General features: G+C 38.2%; 4 protein-coding genes across 5 annotated transcripts; 2 read left to right on the forward strand and 2 right to left on the reverse strand.

The window, feature by feature from the left end:
- Positions 1 to 806: 806 nt before the first annotated feature.
- LOC130733805 (protein REVEILLE 1-like) lies at positions 807 to 4,542 on the forward strand. Its single transcript, XM_057586075.1, has 6 exons — positions 807 to 1,254; positions 2,158 to 2,295; positions 2,391 to 2,502; positions 2,604 to 2,665; positions 2,969 to 3,313; positions 3,544 to 4,542. Exons 1-6 carry the CDS (start codon positions 1,243 to 1,245, stop codon positions 4,111 to 4,113), a joined length of 1,239 nt encoding a protein of 412 aa, XP_057442058.1. The 5' UTR covers positions 807 to 1,242; the 3' UTR covers positions 4,114 to 4,542.
- A 1,356-nt stretch (positions 4,543 to 5,898) lies between these two features.
- LOC130733806 (expansin-A13) lies at positions 5,899 to 9,377 on the forward strand. The gene is made up of 2 exons (XM_057586076.1): positions 5,899 to 6,539; positions 8,745 to 9,377. Exons 1-2 carry the CDS (start codon positions 6,034 to 6,036, stop codon positions 9,052 to 9,054), a joined length of 816 nt encoding a protein of 271 aa, XP_057442059.1. The 5' UTR covers positions 5,899 to 6,033; the 3' UTR covers positions 9,055 to 9,377.
- A 2,945-nt stretch (positions 9,378 to 12,322) lies between these two features.
- Positions 12,323 to 15,227, reverse strand: LOC130733807 (uncharacterized). Its single transcript, XM_057586077.1, has one exon. It carries the CDS (start codon positions 14,945 to 14,947, stop codon positions 12,467 to 12,469), a length of 2,481 nt encoding a protein of 826 aa, XP_057442060.1. The 5' UTR covers positions 14,948 to 15,227; the 3' UTR covers positions 12,323 to 12,466.
- Positions 15,228 to 15,579: 352 nt separating this feature from the next.
- LOC130733808 (protein ALTERED XYLOGLUCAN 9) lies at positions 15,580 to 17,599 on the reverse strand. 2 transcript variants are annotated; one of them, XM_057586079.1, is made up of 2 exons: positions 16,869 to 17,599; positions 15,580 to 16,754 (listed from the first exon to the last, which is right to left on the reverse strand). In XM_057586079.1, the coding sequence occupies exons 1-2, from the start codon at positions 17,139 to 17,141 to the stop codon at positions 16,020 to 16,022; spliced, it is 1,008 nt and encodes a 335-aa protein (XP_057442062.1). In that variant the 5' UTR covers positions 17,142 to 17,599; the 3' UTR covers positions 15,580 to 16,019. The 2 variants fall into 2 exon arrangements, with proteins under 2 accessions (XP_057442062.1, XP_057442061.1); XM_057586078.1 differs by having other exon boundaries at positions 15,580 to 17,599.
- Between the last annotated feature and the right edge of the window lie 1,296 nt (positions 17,600 to 18,895).

Raw genomic sequence — 18,895 nt, forward strand, 5'->3', positions numbered from 1 at the left:
AAGCAATAGGTTTTTTAATATTAATTTTTTGGTGAACATAGATTTTTTTAATATGGTAAAGTCATGAGAAAATTTAATTAAAATTATAAGAATAAACTATAAATTATGGAATCAAACACTTCTTAAAACATAAGCTAATAAAAAAATATCGTATTTAATAAATAATTATTTTAATAAAGAGTACTTAATACACAAGAGGCATGCGATGTATTAGTGACATACACATTTAACGATGGTTTTAGACTGCAGTTAAACACAAAATGTAAAAAAGAAAAAACAATCAGGAAACACTCAAATTTTTGTGGCGATTGAGGTGGCTTTCCTAAACCGACTGCATATATATATGTGATAGTTTTTCTACGTCAGAAAACATTATTATTTAATCAAATAAATTTACTTAAAAACGAGCCAATTTAAAATAGACAATTTTGTGGTACCACTCAAAACTTAAAATGAAGGATTCTATATATTTTATTTTGATTTATCATGAAGTCTTTTGTTATAAAATTTGTTAAATTTACAACAAGTGTCTTTTATAATCTAAATAATGAACCGAACCATGGGGAACACTCTTATTATTATTATTTTTTTGAAAGAACACTCTTATTTTTCAGAGTAGAGCAATGTACTTTAAAATATCTTATTTAACAACCACTTCAATCAAATAATCTTAAATAGACAGTTCAATATTATCCACAACAGTGAGAATTGGTTTCCGCCCACCCAATAAGAAAGTGCAACGATATCATAGAAAAGTGAGGGACAGAAGAGACGGCCACGACACGTGTGGAGTGGACCTGTTTCTACTTGAACCACAAGATTTCATCAACCTCTCGAGATTTCAATGAAGAAAAGGAAATTGAAAGAGAACATTTTTCAACGACAAAACAAAACTCAACACCTAGCACGTTCTCCTTGCACTTTTGTTTAATTTAATTTGGTTCACCTTCACAACAGTCTCTTTCTCACCTCACTTTTATATCTATCTTCTCTTTGCTTCTTCAAACTTCTGTTTCCCTAAACATATAAGTCTGTTGCAAATATTGAATATCTCATTCATTTCCTTTTAACCTGAGAAACTATCTATCATTAATACTTTCTAGTTTTCTAGTGGAGGAGGAGTGAAAAGACTAAATTTCTGTGTTTGTGCTAACTATTGAAAAACTTGTACAAACTATCTATTATTGGCTCTGTTGAGAAGGAGGACTTAGGAGAAGATTTTCACCTTTGGATTCTGCTTCCATGGATATTCAAGTATGTAGCTATGAGCTTGTCCTATGTTTTTCTAGTATCTCCAATTTTGTAGATTGTATTTGTTTTTATTGTATTCCTACATCATATGTTTTGCTCTGAATTCCAGCTAAAAATTTCCATTTGGGTAGGCTATTTTTTGTCTTATTTTGAGAATTTGTTTAATAAAGTGAAAAAGTAGAACCGTATGTCTATTGGTTGTGATTTGCTGCATGTCTTCTTGTGAAATCAATTGTTCACTTGAGAGATGAATGAATTGTTGGTGGATAAAATTCTTTTTTTGTTTATGATTCAAGTCTACTTGACTATTCTATTTCAGAAAATATTCATTGTCTCTTTAATTATTGAGAAAAAGTTTGATGCACCGTTTTTTTACACCGTCAACCAATCAGATTTCAAGGATGTGAGAAAATCTCTCTTTTCATTTAATTTCTTTAATTGACATGTCACATCCTTGAAATCTGATTGGTCGGTGCATCAAAATTAAACTCTTAATTATTAGAGATTAATTTCTATGCACCGACGGTGTAAAAAGTTTTACACCATCATTCAATCACAACCTTCCATTTTTTATTTTAGATATTATTAAATTCAAAATTAATTGTGAACTAATAAAATGGAGGATGTGATTGAATGATGGTGTAAAACTTATTTACACCGTCGGTGCATAGAAATTAATCTCTAATTATTATATCATATTTATTTGAACTTAGTAGTGATTCAACACTTCGATGGGTACCTGGAGTTTGATTCTGAATTCTTGAGAATGGGAAAAAAAATTCATTGGTCAGTCCCTATGCCCTATAGCATAGTACGTTGACCGTGGGACGAGAGATTAGTTTCATGTATGTCTTGGTTAAGACAAAAAAAAATGTCATATTTATTTGTTATTTGGTTTGGATGCAGGGTCGAAATGGAGCTACTAGATCACAAGGTGGCCTTCCATTTGAAAATGGAGTATCTTTAAATTCTGGAATGCATTTGGTGCCATGTATTGAGAAACAAGATGATCAGATTTCTTGCGGAAATGACAATTCTTTGAAGGTTCTCCCTGGATTCTTATGCCTTTTTGGCATTTTATAAACTTTGATTTTTCCATTTGTCACATGTTTTAATCAATTCTCTATCTGCTTCCATAGGCAAGGAAACCATATACTATCACGAAGCAGAGAGAGAGGTGGACAGATAAAGAACATGAGAATTTCCTTGAAGCTTTGAAGTTGTATGGCCGGGCTTGGCCACAGATTGAAGGTATACATCATTAGTTTATAACTTAGGCAAGTTTGCCATACAAATTTTTCTAGAAAAATTAAAAATGGTCTAAGTTTTTGGATCTTTCATATTCACCACAGAACATGTTGGTACAAAGACTGCTGTTCAGATTCGAAGTCATGCTCAGAAAGTTTTCACTAAGGTCTATTGCTCTATTCAGCACCCATCATCTACCATATTATTAATATGCCATAAGTCATGTCAATAGCATGTTTGATGATTTTATTTTTCTCAGAATCAATTCTGTCACGCAAAAGCTACTCACATAAGCTTCAAGACAAAATTGATTCTGGCTGTAGAATCAATTGTGGAAGAATTTCCAAATATGCTATAAGTTACAATTGTGATGACCCTAGGAGATGCTAAGTGCAAACTTCCTTGAGGTTGAATTGAACCATTGGAGCCTCTTTAAATTCACTCATCCTTTGTTTTAACTTCATGACAGATTCTTCGCGAGACTAATGGGAACAGAACAACCTTGGTGGCGTCCATTGAAATTCCACCTCCAAGACCAAAAAGAAAACCAAGTCATCCTTACCCGCGAAAACTGGTAGAGATCCCAAATAAGGAATTTTCCATCACAGAACAACCACTATCAGATTTTAGTCAAGAAAATAAATCTCCCAAGTCAGCATTAGCTGCAGCTGTTTCAGAAACACATGGTTCCTCTGATTCAGATATTACTAGTAGCTTTCCACTTGTTGATCCCAAAACATCATCTGAGGAAGATAGATCCTCACCATTAGATGGAGTAAATGGAGGTTCAGCTTATAATATGCAACCACTTGTGGTACTTTTTAAATCCTAGCCTATTTCCTTTTCATGACTACAATATCATCATGAGAATATTTTTAAGTGCATGTTTGGAAATCTTTCTACCATTGATTCTTAAGGGGAGAAGCTTATGTGGGTATCTTCTAAGTTTCAGAATTGATTTTGAGGAAAATGAAGTTTATCCGAACATGCTATAAGAAGATGGTATGTGATTTTACGTTCTAATGTTTGATCTTAAATGTCTAGGAACTCGAGCATTTGTCCAAGGAAAATGTTTGTAGTGAAGGCGAGGCATCAGAGGAATCATCTGGTTGTACTTTCAAGCTGTTTGGGACAACTCTACTTGTAGCAGATATCTGCAAACATTCATCTCCAACATTGGAGACAATTAAACCAATACCTGCCATGTATCTTATGCAACTTCAGAGTGGGTGTTCTGATATTGCAACTATTGTTCCATGGTGGACTCTTTCCTCCAAGGAGCCTGAGGAGAAATATCCATATCCTAATCTTACAGAATGTGAAGATAAAGAAGTTCCAAAGGAAGGATCTTGGACTGGTTCCAGCACTAGTTCAGTCCATGATGAAGAGAACAATGAGAGATCAGATGATCAAACCAGAAGTCAAGTGCATAATCTTGTTGGACACACTACACCAAGTGAAACGTCAGCAGCTATATCTGACCTCAGAGTGAGATCTAAAACCTGTGGGAAAGGGTTTGTGCCATATAAAAGGTGTGTGGCAAAGAGGGACAATCAGTGCTCAGCAATAACAGATGAGGAGAGTGAAGAGCAATGTATCCGACTATTCTTATGAGTTCCCTTCAAATGGAGTTTTTCTTCAAACCGACAGCACACATGTGCTTGGCTCCACGCTGAAATGCTTTAGAATTACTTCTCGTTAGAAGCTACAAGTCTCAGCTTCGGGGAGTAAACGCCACTTCAATTATCTGCTAATCGTGAAACAAAACATGCATGCTACTAAGAAAGTAGGTGGATGACCTGATGTGAAAATAGAGAAAAGGGAGCTGAAAGTTTTGACATATCTACTGCTTGGAAAGCCCCCATTGCTCTCATATTGATCTTCAAGACTATTTTTTTCTTTTTCCATGGCCAGTGTTTTTGCTTTTTAGCTTTTCTTTACTAATTGTCTTTAGCTGTACTTTCTCTAAAGCTTTATTAGCACAATTATTCATTTGTCACTTGTCTCTCATATTAATAAGATATATATAGCATGCTGAGATCATTGAGCCATTGGCAGAAATATTTATTCTTATAGTTCTCATTTTTATATTGACTTAGTATAAATTTGTTTGAGATAAACATTTTAAATAAAAAGTACTCTCTCCGTTCCTGATCTTTTGTTGTTTTAAATTTTGGTTTAAATTCTAAAACTTTTGTTGTTTTACAAATTCAATGCATTTTTTCTCAATTTATTCCATATATGCTTTCATTTAATATTATATCTCTCATCTATCACCTCTTATTTTCACCAATTAAAATCATAACACGTTTTTTTAACAAATAACTATTGTTCTCTTTTTTCACTTGAACTCAACATTAAATAAGGGTGTTTATGTCAATAAATATATCAATGATTATATATCAATAATTGCATTTTTAAACAATGTGTATAACCTTAAACAATAAAAAAATCAGGAACGGAGGGAGTACTGTGCTTCAAATTCAGTTTTTAAGAAATTTAAAAATTAAGTTTGGGAATTTCTACTCAAACACATTCTAAAGCATATGGCAAAACAGTATTAGGATTGACACCACGCCACTCATAGTCTCATACAATGGTCATTTTCATGATTATTACTGCCTTATTTTTCAGGTGTCTTGGTCAAAGACTTATCTTCTCATCGTGGGGCACATGATGTTGCAGTATGAATTATGAAGGCAGTAGATAATGTTGGCTAGTCGAGGGAGGTTTGATAAATATCAAAATTTTACATTTCATCATCTTGCTGTATTATTGCCTCAGTCACGCATCATAACACTAATTCTTTCAACCAACTAGCTAATTAGGCGTCAGCCCCTCCTCGGGCTGATTCCTCCTTTTGCTCCTCAGCTTACGGGGTATTAGGAGCGGTTTCCCGCCGTTGTTCCTCTTCCAAGGGCAGGTTCTTACGCATTACTCACCAGTCCGCCACTGAATTTGGAAACACCACTTCCCGTCCGACTTGCATGTGTAAGAAATGTCGCCAGCGTTCATCCTGAGTCAGGATAAACTTTGAAATCATACTAAATTGTTCCTTATACACATTATCCAAAGATTCATCTCAATGTCAATGCCAGATATCTATTAACTGGATTTGGTATGAGATGTTCAATTATCAAATAATAAAACAATATACCAATAAAAAAAAATTCATTTATTAACTTGAGTTGGTTCGCTCCGGTCATCACTACGGACCAGGACATTAGGACTATTGATCACTTACAATGACACTTATAGATCGTCTACCAACACTAGCTACGAGAATCGATCACAGCCTTTTGAATAGAAATGATTCGTTATTAGCAAGTAAGTCAAATTGGTCATTAAAATTGATACTTACATAAACATGGTTTTCAAATTGTAAATCAAACCAGTCATCAAAAAAGCAAAAGCACAGTGCCATTGTCGGTAGTAAATAAAGCAAAAGCAACTCATAATCCATCACTGTCTCTTCTTCTTCTTCTTCCACTGATCTCTCTCTGTTCTCCCTCCCTTCTCCGTCTCCACTGAGAAATGTCACTTCCCACTGCATCATTTCTCATCACCCTCCTCTTCACCACAGTCACCTCTCACTACTCCTTCTCTACATCTCCCAACCCACCACGATCTTCCTCTTCCTCTTCCTCCTCATGGTCCTCCCTCTCCGAATGGCGATCTGCACGCGCCACCTACTACGCTGCAGCGGATCCGCGTGACGCTGTAGGCGGCGCGTGCGGCTACGGCGACCTCTTAAAAACTGGCTACGGCATGGCCACGGCGGGGCTGAGTGAGACGCTGTTTGAACGGGGGCAGATCTGCGGCGCGTGTTTTGAGCTCCGGTGTGTGGAGGATAGTCGGTGGTGTTTACCTGGGACGAGCATCATTGTCACCGCCACGAACTTCTGTGCTCCGAACTATGGGTTTACGGCGGAGGGAGGTGGGCACTGTAATCCTCCGAATAACCATTTTGTTCTTCCCATTGAAGCGTTTGAGAAGATCGCTATCTGGAAGGCTGGGAATATGCCGCTTCAGTATCGCAGGTAGTTTTCTTGCTTGTTGTTGTTGCATGTTGCTATGGTTGGTAATGGTAGCTTACTGTTTAGGTGATGAAATTGAATATACATGTTTTGATTAGTTTCTGAATTTATATTGAAAATCATGAAGTGTGTTGAGACATAATTAGGAAATAATTGAAGACTAGCACTTGAAGCTTTGGATTGAGTTATGAACCAGCTAACTTTGAAGTTGAAATTTTTTGAAGTTGAGGGTTTAGTTTAGCTTGTTAATAGGTTGATCATTTTGTTTCCTTTTATCTTCTATTTTATTAAGGTAGTTTTAAGTTTGTTAATTTAGTGTTTAAGAGACATTTTCATGTTTATAAGATGAAAGTTTAAATAGGAAGAGAAACAGAGCAAGAGAGTATTTAAGTATGGAAGTTAGCTACTTAGAACTTTGCAGACCAAATTATAATTTAGTAAGGAATTTAAATATATAATTATTGTTGTTAGTAACTGTGTTTTAGTGTCAAGTATAGAAAGCTAGTGCTGCTTGCTGCACAATAATTTGTGCACTTATCTGAAATTAAGTAACTGCAAGTCTGCTGCTGCAACCTCTGTTGGTAAACAAAATGTTTTCATCAATTAATTCACAATTTTAAAAGGTGTAAAAGGATATAGGCGCAAACAATGGTTAGTTGGTTGAATATAAGGTTGACGGATTAGTATTCTCTAATGTCGCATGACATGTTTGGTTGTTTAAAGGAACACAAGATTGTCGGTACTTAGATTTTAGAGTGGGGTTGATGTCAATAATTAGTTCTGATTGAAGTAGGTGCTGATACGGGGTAAAGGAATCTGCAACAGGCTAACAACATAGTTCAAGCTACAACTTTGAAATCTTAAATGCTAGTTCTAGTTAAGAAGATTCATGAAGTCCCAGAAAGGGTTTTCATGATACAACCTATGTTTGTTGGATGTCTAATCCCATTCGCAAATTTTGTCGAATTTACTTGTCATTGGCCTCTTAATTGGTGCATAGTTTTTTCTCTCTGGACATATCAAGAGCTTAAATTGTGAAAAAAGCTTTGTACATTAGTTTGCTTTTCCAATACTAATGAAATTAAGTAGTAAAGGGATGATAGTGTCATAGTGATTCAATTGAACCAGAGGAAATTAGGAGAATGACCAGTTTATTTATGTCAGAACTCCGAAGAGCTTAATGAACCCCCCCCCCCCCCCTTCCCATTATGAATATGTAGCTAGCTGTCAGCTAATGAGAATAATGCCACGATAAACCTCTCTCAACAAAGTGGGGTACACTACATAGAGTGAAGTTATAAGTTAGTTTTGGCATGCCTTCATACCTGTTATCGCAAAAAGATATTTGGTGCATTCTTGTAGAAAAAGGAGGAAACTGCATATAATTATGTTAATAACTAAATGATGTAGTTTCCATGGGTTTTATTCCAAGTCACTAATAAAGGAACTTGTAAGTGAAGGTAAATACTTCCACAAAAGTCCTTATTTTATATTTACTTACAACAACAAGGATAACAATGAAGCCTTTTTCCACTAGGTGGAGTAGGTTGTGTAGATCACATAACACCTTACTGTTCTGTCATGAATCTTGTTAATGACAAACAAACTATTTAAATGCAAATCATTCTTAATGGTCTGATTTGTAGTTTTTTTGTCTTTGCTTTAAAGATCCGAAGTTGACTAGAGATATGACTAAAGTAGTCCTTATATATATAGGCTCGGGGAATCCTCCCCTCTCGAGCTAGTTTTTGGAGTTAAGCCCATCTGAGATTATAAGATGACATCAAAACTTATACTAGATATGATTTTGGGCCCAAAACTTAACCCACCTCATTGCTGCTGCGGGTGTTAGAAAAACCGTAGTTTCCTTCATTGCAGCTAGGGTGGGTGTGTTAATATCCCAGACTAGAGTATGACCAAAGCAGTCCTTATTAAGGCTCAAACCATATAAGGCAAGACTTCACTAGTTTTTTCACAGTAGTAGTACTACCTCAACTTTCTCTCTTATACTTTTATTGTTCTATGTGAATGCTCATTAATTCTAACATTCTCATCTCTGCATCATTGAGCTTACTTGTAGAATTGAGAATCATATGATGGATGAGTGATTACAAAGATAAGAAAAATAAAATAGATTGTACGTGGAAGTTAGAAACTAGTTTTGTCATCGTACTATTTATTCTGAATGTTATGTTCTTCTTGGAATAGGATAAACTGCAGAAGAGAAGGTGGAATCCGATTTACAGTCACTGGTTCTGGTATCTTCATTTCAGTGCTAATCAGCAATGTTGCTGGACACGGAGACATAGTAGCGGTGAAGGTTAAGGGTTCAAGAACTGGTTGGCTTCAAATGGGTCGCAATTGGGGTCAAAACTGGCATATAAATGCATTATTACAGAATCAACCTCTTTCATTTGAGGTTACTGGTAGTGATGGGAAAACAGTTACGTCTTACAATGCTGCTCCCAAGGATTGGAGTTTTGGACAAACCTTTGAAGGCAAGCAATTTGAAACTTAAAAGCATAATGAAGAAAGCTTGTTTCCCAGGGACCTATCTCCTTCCTTTCATAATCCTTTTTTTTTTTACCTCGATAGCGATAGAAGGTAGTGGTTTTCTTTTACCTTTAAATTCTTTTGGTTTTGTAGGAGACTGTAGATAGCAAATGGTTTGGTGGTTTGCAAGCTTGTCAATGTGACAGTGTATCTTTCCATTTATTATCTTAGGTTATTGTATGAAAATATACCTTGTGGGTCAACCAACCCCAGAGAAGTAAATGTTGTGAGGCTCTTATTAGGACGTATGATCTTACTAACTTCATTTACAAGTTGTCTTCACTTCAATATTACTACATCATCCAACCCCCATTAACGATACAACCCAGCATATTATATTGTATAATGGTATATATGATAGATTTCCACTGAAACTGTAATCAAAATCCTGGCAACAGATACATAATTTTGGGTGAATTTTTTGTGTAGAATCTGGATGGGCCTTTAGTTAAAACTTTTTACTCTAATATATTCGCTTTGTAATCACCGATAGCCAGTTATTAGTCTGTTATTTTTCCCGCTATCTGCCTACTACAGCTGAACTCCAAAGCATTGAAAATTCACAGCATGTTTGGTAATCTATTCACAATTGATTTTAGAGTCAGAATCAATTCTGAAAAAAAGTTTTCATGAGTAACTTGTAAATTTCAGAATTGTGGGAAAAGAGAAGTTGATCGGAATATGTTGCAGTGTTAATTCTTGGAGCACCTTAAAACAACTGTCGGATTGAGAATTAAAGCAAGCAAGCTGCTGAGATTTGCTTTTGCTCATACTTCAAAATGCAAAACTACCACATTTGTTCTATGATATTGATACCTTAATAAACAAAATGAATGATAGTATGTATTTGGATAATCAATTTTAACAATGTAGTGCATTTGTTGAGAAGAATTTAGAATTAAGACAATTTTATATGGTAGGAGTAATTTGTAACTAAAAGAAGGGATTTTCATTCTTGTTAAAGAAATTATAAAAACTCTCTCCCCAAACTCTGCTATTCCCAATATTAGCATGGATGCTCATCCAATTTCTCAAATCCATACAAAATATTTTCTAAACAACAATGATTAAGATACCTCAATTTAGTTTCATGAATTGATCCACCTAGACAATAGGAGCTTAAGAACAATTTCATCAACTGATATGATAGGAGAAGAAGTGAAAGAGAGGAGAAAGAGAGAGAAAGAGAGAGAAGGGAACTGAGAATTGAGATTAGAGAGATAAAATTCTTGTTACAACTAACATAACATCTCTAACTGCCTAATGGCCTTATTTATACTACTTTGCTGCCAGCTGTTATGACAGCTGTTCTAATTCTTATTTAACAGATGCTAACAAGTGCATCATATTCCTAATTAACAGATGCTAAGTGATGCTAAGTGCATCATATCCCTCCCCTTAAAACTCTCCTTGACCTCAAGGAGAAGTAGTAACATCAAAGAAGGGGAACTGCTGCTTCAGCTTATATAGCAATTCCCAAGTGGCCTCTTCTGCACTTTCCCCTTTCCACTGCACTAAGACTTCAGTAACAGCTCTATGGTGTTTCTGCACAGAGCGCCTCTTCAAAATCTTGAATGGTTCCTTAGGATTATCCATGCTGCCCCAATCTTCCGGAAGAGGATAAAGAGAAACTGTAGCATCTGGGCAAGGTTTCAGCAGGGAAACATGAAAAGTGGGATGAATGCGTGAGGTAGCAGGTAAATTGAGGGTGTAAGCAACCTTGCCTACACGATGTAGTATCTGATATGGGCCAAAGAAACGAGGGGACAGCTTTTGTGAAGCCCTAGAAGTGAGAGAGGATTTCCTATAAGGCTGGAGCTTCAAGAAAACCCAATCTCCAACTTGAAATTCTCTATCAGACCTGTGTTTATCAGCCAAGGTCTTCATGCGAGCTTGAGCTCGAGCCAAGTTACCTTGCAACTTGTTGATCATCTCCTCTCTAGCAACAAAGCTTCTGTCCACAGCATCCACCACAGTGCTTTGAGGGCAGTAAGGTAAATGCAAGGGGGGCGGCTGACCATAAACAACTTCATAAGGGGTAGCTTGGATTGCAGAGTGAAAAGTGGTGTTATACCACCATTCTGCCATAGGCAGCCAAGCAGCCCACTCCTTTGGTCTCTGCCAAGTCATGGCCCTCAAGTAATGTTCCAAGCAACGATTGAGGACCTCACTCTGCCCATCTGATTGAGGATGATAGGCAGTAGACAAGCTCTGAGAAATGCCCAATTGTTGCAGAAATGCTGCCCAGAATTTGCTAGTAAAGAGGGGATCCCTGTCACTCACTATATTTGCTGGGGCTCCATGAAGTTTGTAAACATTGTTGATGAACACCTCAGCCAAAGTGGAAGCTGAGAAAGGATGTGACAAGGCTATGAAATGAGCATACTTACTAAGCCTGTCAATAACCACCCATATGGTGTCCTTGCCATGGGACTTGGGTAGCCCTTCAATGAAGTCCATGGCAATACTTTGCCACACTCCATCAGGTATAGCCAAGGGCTGCAGCAAACCTGGAACAGCATGAGGTTCATACTTGCATCTCAAGCAAGTCTCACACCTTTGAATAAACTCAGCTACACTCTTGCTAAGTCCTTTCCAATAAAATAAGGACTTGATCCTATGAGTAGAAGCCCTTATACCCGAATGCCCCCCTTGATGAGAGGAGTGCAACCATTGCAAAATAACCAATCTGACTTGGTCATTATTGGGAACTACCAATCTGTGTTTCCGGAAAAGGAAACCATCCACCACCCTGTAATGAGGATGCTGGTCAGGAGAAGCATTCACCTCTTGCATAAGATCCTTGAGGGAAGAATCTGCAACATAGGCTTGTTGTATTAGATCCCACAATTCTGAAGAAATGGAAGAGACTGCCAAGTGTAGCAACTCTCCATGATTGGCCCGGGATAAGGAGTCCGCAGCAACATTGTCCTTTCCCTGCTTATACCTAATTTCATAAGATAGACCCATCAATTTAGTAACCCATTTATACTGTGCAGGTGTAGACAACCTTTGTTCCAGTAAAAATTTCAAACTATGTTGATCCGTTAAGATGAGGAAAGGTTGAAGAGACAGATATTGGTGCCATTTAGACACTGCATGCACAAGTGCTAGTAATTCCCTGTCATAAACTAATAGCAACCTATTCCTGGGAGAAAGAACCTTGCTAATAAATGCAATAGGGTGCTTGTCTTGCATCAGAACTGCCCCAATTCCTGTACTGGAAGCATCAGTCTCCACTACAAATGGCTTAGCCATATCTGGAATAGCCAATACAGGAGCAGTACTTAAGGCTTGTTTGAGCTGATTGAAAGCATGGGAAGCCTTATCAGACCAAATGAAGGCATCTTTCTTGAGTAAGTCAGTGAGAGGTGATGCTAGCATGCTGTAATTTTGAATGAATCTTCTGTAGTAACCTGTGAGGCCCAAGAAACCTCTGAGTTGCTTAAGTGTCTGAGTTCTGGCCACTCTTGAACTGCCATGATCTTGGCTGGATCTGTAGTAACCCCTTCAGGAGTAATGAAGTGGCCCAAGTACTCAATTCGAGTAGTAAAGAAGGCACATTTACTTCTCTTGACATAGAAGGAATGAGTCTTTAAAACAGTGAAAACATGTCTAAGGTGTGCCACATGCTCAACTATGGACTTACTATAGACAAGGATGTCATCAAAGAAGATGAGCACACACTTCCTTAATAGACTAGCAAAGATGACATTCATGGTACCTTGAAATGTGGCTGGGGCATTGGACAACCCAAAAGGCATGACCACATATTCATATTGTCCACCATGAGTCTGAAATGCAGTCTTAGCTATATCTTCTGGTTTCATCCTTATTTGATGATAACCAGACCTAAGGTCCAATTTAGAGAAAATTTGAGCACCCCCTAGCTCATCCAGCAAATCTTCAACAAGAGGAATAGGAAATTTTGCTTTAACTGTCATGTCATTAAGCTTCCTATAGTCTACACACATCCGCCAGCTGCCATCCTTCTTCTTAACCAAGACCACAGGAGAAGCAAATGGAGAAGAACTAGGTTGGATAACCCCTGAATCCAACAGCTCTTTCACCATGTTGTCAATGACATCTTTCTGTGCAGGAGGGTACCTATAAGGTCTCAAACTAACTGGGTTGGACCCTTCCTTCAGAACAATCTGGTGGTCATGGATGCCTCTGAATGGGGGTAGCTGTGTAGGCTCCTCAAAAACATCCTTAAATTCCTCTAGGACAGTGGTTTTATGTTCTTTAGTTGCAGGATCCTCAGGTTCCTCTAAGCCAAGAGCACAACACACTTTCTCTTGGGAACATGGAAACAATTGTAGCATAAAACAAAAGCTTTCCTCAGCTACAATTTGATTAAGTTTAGCAGCTGAAACTACTCTATCCTTCCCACTCTTATCAGCTTGCAATCTCACCTTAAGGTGTCCCATATCAAATTCCATAACAAGGGCTTTGAAATCCCATGATATAGTTCCCCACTGAGTTAACCATTGTAAGCCTAAAATCAAATCAAAACTACCTAAAGGAAGAGCAATAGCACTAGTGAAGAAATCATACCCTTGCATCTTCAACTGTATTCCATCACATAGGCCTGTACCTTGCATGACTCCACCACCTGCTACAGTAACTTGTAAAGGCTTCAGTAGAGGATGCACGGGTCTAAGGTAGCTCAGGCCTTCCTTGCACAGTTTTTGATCAATGAAGTTGTGTGAGCTTCCAGAATCAATGAGGACATGAATCCTCTTCTTTCCTATCCATGCAGTCAACCTCATCAAAGGATATTCAGAGTCCCCATGTATGGCATTCAAGGATAATGTAGGAACAACTGGTTCAGAATCAACAGAACTTGCAGAGTCAACAGCTTCTGGTTCACCTTCCTCAACCTCCATTAAGAAAACTTGGAACTTCTTCCTTTGCGGACAATCATGCCCTGGAGAAAATTTCTCATGGCAGAAGAAGCACAAATTTTGTGCTCTATGTTCTTCCATCTCTTTAGGAGATAATTTCCTCTGAAATGTGTAATTAGGTTTTCCTAAAATTCCTTTCTGATTGGAATCACCCCCTGGTTTCTTCTCTGGTAACTTCTTCTCAACAAATGAAGAGTTTCCGCGCTTGTCAGACCATGCGCCGGTGCTTCTGACACCCGAAACAGTGCGTTTCTGGAGCAATTCGATGCTCCTCTCCTGCAATTTCGCGATTCGTGTAGCTTCAAGCAACGTCCTTGGTGCAAACATCTTCACACCATTGCTCAACTCAGCACACAATCCACCCAAGTATACTTGCAATTTCTGAGGTTCTGACAAATCTGTGCGCGCAGCCAAGGTATCAAAAGCCTCTTGATAATCTTCTAGAGTTCCAGTTTGAACCAGGCGCTTAAGTTCCTCTAATGGTGAATCGAATTCAGTACCAAAACGCACCTTCACTGCATCGCTGAACTGCATCCAAGAAACTGGACCAGTCGTGCTCTGTTCCAAGGTCTGGAACCACCGGAAAGAACTCTCGTCCATTGCGATGCTAGCAATCGCTACCTTCTCTGCTTCCGGCGTGTTGTCAAGCGTGAAGAATCGTTCGCACTTCACAAGCCACGATTCAGCTTCGTCGCGGTTGAATTTCGGAAAATCCAATCGCGTCAATCGCGTCGGCATGCGGTGCTCGCCGTCGTTCGCGCCTCTCCGCCGCGACGACATCTCCGTCATCTGCAACCCGAGGCCTCGCATCGCCTCCTGGAACCCGTTCAGTTGGAGCTCGAACCTCTGCTCCAGCTCACGCAAATGCCTACTGATGCACGGCTCGATCGTCGCCGTAATCCGCTCCTCCGCCTCACGGATTGAGCTCTGCAACCTCGTCGCTTCCGCCATTGGTCACCGTGAATCGAGTGCTCTGAATACCAATGATAGGAGAAGAAGTGAAAGAGAGGAGAAAGAGAGAGAAAGAGAGAGAAGGGAACTGAGAATTGAGATTAGAGAGATAAAATTCTTGTTATAACTAACATAACATCTCTAACTGCCTAATGGCCTTATTTATACTACTTTGCTGCCAGCTGTTATGACAGCTGTTCTAATTCTTATTTAACAGATGCTAACAAGTGCATCATATTCCTAATTAACAGATGCTAAGTGATGCTAAGTGCATCATGATAAGAATTAGTGATTTAAACTAATGACGTCATATTTAAATGATGTTGTTTGTCATCAAGCTACTACATGAATCTCAGAGCTATTAAGTGTAAGCCCAAACCCCTGAGGTGCAGTAACATTTTGTCATGTCAAAAAACATAAACAGCCTCCAAACAGATTATATATACCAAATTATCAATGAAAAGAGCAGACAATGATTTCATGGTTAACCTCAGCTATCATTTGATCTACTCCACAATAACTCATGAAAATAAGTCAGAAAATGAAATAACAAACAGAAGCTATCAAACATTAACATGCAACAACAGTCTTGCTAGCTGTTAGCCTAAAGGATATTTATTTATAGAAACAAATTCGGAATGAATCCCAATTAAATTGATTAAAAGCATGTGTGAATTGTTTGTACAGAAACATTACTTTCCAACTTTTGTGATCAATACATGAGCTGTTAGCATACAATGAAACATAAAAAAGAGGAATCAAAAAGAATTTCAAATGTGATTTGCTATAAAAATCACTCTAAACTAAGTGAATATAAGACCCTATAGCAGCCTGACAAAAATTTTGCAAGCTATGATGAAGGACTCAACTTCTATTAATCAAAATCGTTGGAGTATCCTACTGTATATATCCCCCACCACCAGAGGGAGCTAAGCACATCCAAAGAGGAAATCAGATCATGTTTGGAAGCGCATCTACAAACTGATTTTGTCGTCATAATCAATTATGTCGAGAAACCTCTGTTAGCATACCAGTTTCTCGATATCAGAACGTACTATCAATGCTACAAACGTCAGAGCTTCTGATGAGATTCTATAAGCAATGCATTCAACATGATCTGAAGCCCAGCTTCATAAACAGCTCCATCATAATGCATCCCATCATCTGTACACTTGATCCCACAATTCCAACTCAATGACCCTATATCCAATAGTTGAAGAGGACCACCAAACTGCCTCAAAATGTTACTCTTCTGAAGCTCACTCTCATACTCATCTCGCATTAGATTAGTCATCTTCACCCTCTTCTCCTGAGTATTCAACATGGAGTTTATCAAAGTCGGCATACCTAGCCAGAACAAATGCGGAGACCTAACCGATACCGAACCAGTCACAGGTCCATCCATGCCAAATTGTGGAGAGACAGGTAACAATGCTGTCACAGAACTCCTCAACAACCTTAACAAAACACCATAATCAGAAGCATTGGTCATATGCAGCATGTGCCACAAACCCGAACCCATCACCAAGAGATCTGGATAAACATGGCTATGCTTAAACTCCACCACCAAATCAGTCAAATTAGAAGGATAAGGTGCCCAAATGAAATCCAACTTCATCCCCATCTCATCAACCACAATGTGGTAATCACTATGCCTCTTAAACAAAGATGCTCTAACCGATTCGACACGCTCCGAATCCAGAACCAAACTAATCAACGAAAGAGTAAACATTCGAGCTTGGGAATCCCCTGCAACCATCACCCAAGACCCATTAAGCAATTCCAAAACATCATGCCGTTTCAGCCTCTGAAAATCACAGGAATCCACAGAACTTGATGTTCTCCATGACCAAAACTTATCAAAGTTAACAGAATTGTTATGCAAATAAGGGTCTAAATCAAAATCCTTACTGGGTCTTACCTCCCAGTCGATTTCATGAAGCAAGGAAACACAAGAATCACGATCATCAACAACAACATCAACATTAGAGGAAGAGGAAGATGAAACCGATGTGATGAAATCGGAAACTGAAGGGAAATAAGGGGTGAGGTGAACACCAACTGCGAGAGTGATGAAGAGTGCGCCACTGAAGAAGAGAACCTTGTTACGGCTCAGGTGCCAACCCGCCATGCCCATTGGAACAAACAGCACCACACACGCCGCCAGCAAACCCAACTGCACCGCCCCTAACATCGCCACCTCGCCGACACCCCAGATCGCTCTTTCACTCACATCTACCTCAGAATCCTCTGAATCACCAGAATGAATGGATTTTGAATAATGGGGTTGCAGATTTTTCTGAACCCGTGAAGGAAAAACCTGAGATCTGAAGAAAAAAACAACAAAAGGGGTTAGAGTGAAAGTTGGTGGGGAGATTTATGAATGGCTTGTGATCAAAGGTTTCAATATTTGGTAAACGTGGTGGTGGTGGTGGTGGTGGTGGTGGTGGTGAATGGTGATGATGGGAACGTGGTAACAGCAGAAGGAGAAGAAGAAGGAGGAGGATTCAGAACACCATGGTGGCAATGATTGTGAGTGTTGTACTTGTACAGTTGTTGTTGTTGGGTGACATTTTGGATCTTTTTTACTTTTATTTAGGAATCGGTTCTCACTTGTCTTCCTCCATTTTATCTCACAAGTATGAGGTAGTGGTGGGTGGGTTTGTATTTTGGAATATGACAAAGGGTCTTGTGGTTATTTTGTCCATATTGAGGAAAAACTTTGATCAATTCTGCAATCACAAGTACCTACTATTTAACATACTTGTTTTAACTTTGTTAGATTACAAATAGTAAGTAGTTGGGTGAGTTGAATAGTTGTTTGGGAAATCAACGTAATGATTTTCTAATGAAACAAATATTTTTGGAATAGATTATCTTCTTCAACACAGGTTCATAAGACATTCTAAAAAACTTTTAGTGGTGACTATTGAGAAGTTGTGACTAAAGTAAAACTTAAAGCGATAAAAATAAAGACTAAGATGGATAAAAGACTTAAAAGCGATAAAATTAAAGATTGAAGTAAATGGCTGAAATGTAATGGGTAGAAATACGGTAAATGAATTAAAAAGGCTGAAAGTTAAATGTAGGAGAGTAAAGACAAAAGGAAAATGTAAAAATAATTGTAGATTTGAATGATTGTTTGAGTTGTGTGTTGTACAAATGACCTTTTCTATATTTAGAGGGACAAGTTCGGCTAACCTACGACAGTTAATAATCACTTGCCACTATCCATGTTTCCCGGTATTACGAGCATTTACAAATTGTGGGATGTTAGTGTCTTGCTTCTCTTAGTCAGTCTGAAAGTTTATTTTGCCCCGATCTTCCTTGTATCAACTAGTTCATTGTTAATAACCATTTTTACTAGATACAAGGGACTGAACTTATAAGTGTTTTTACATGTGAGACTCTTCTAGAAGCCCATAAAGTATCTTAAACTCTGCATTGATCCCCCTATACCTTTCCTCAAATTTTGTCCATATTCATAATTTTGTTCTTCATCTTAGTGAGTCATCAACTAAATCTAGACCCTGACTAGCCCTTCTTACGGCTAGATTGCCTTATCAACTAGCTAGTCTCTTCAGTTGTCTTATTAGTTGTTACATATTTTTAGGCGTCAATGCATTGTCCCTCTGCATTCTAGCGTTATAAGGTGAATTAGAATGCATTCACAACTCCATGATTTCCAAGGAGGTTGATCTACCTGTTATTCAAATCTATGTTTTAGCAATAGATTTTCAAATTATTAAGAACTTATCGCCCTGATCTTGCTTGCCCCGTCTAAAACTTATCCTTTAAGAGCAATGCTTGTGGCCTTCACCTCATATCACTAATCCACCAAAATTCGCACGACTATCTCAGACCTCAACAATTCTTAAAACCAGTCACACTCATAGGACGATGACTCTTCTTCCTCTGCATTGTCATCGTTCTTCTATGAGACCTTGA

Source organism: Lotus japonicus, chromosome 1 (assembly GCF_012489685.1).
Source record: "Lotus japonicus ecotype B-129 chromosome 1, LjGifu_v1.2".
NCBI classification, from domain to species: Eukaryota; Viridiplantae; Streptophyta; class Magnoliopsida; order Fabales; family Fabaceae; genus Lotus; species Lotus japonicus.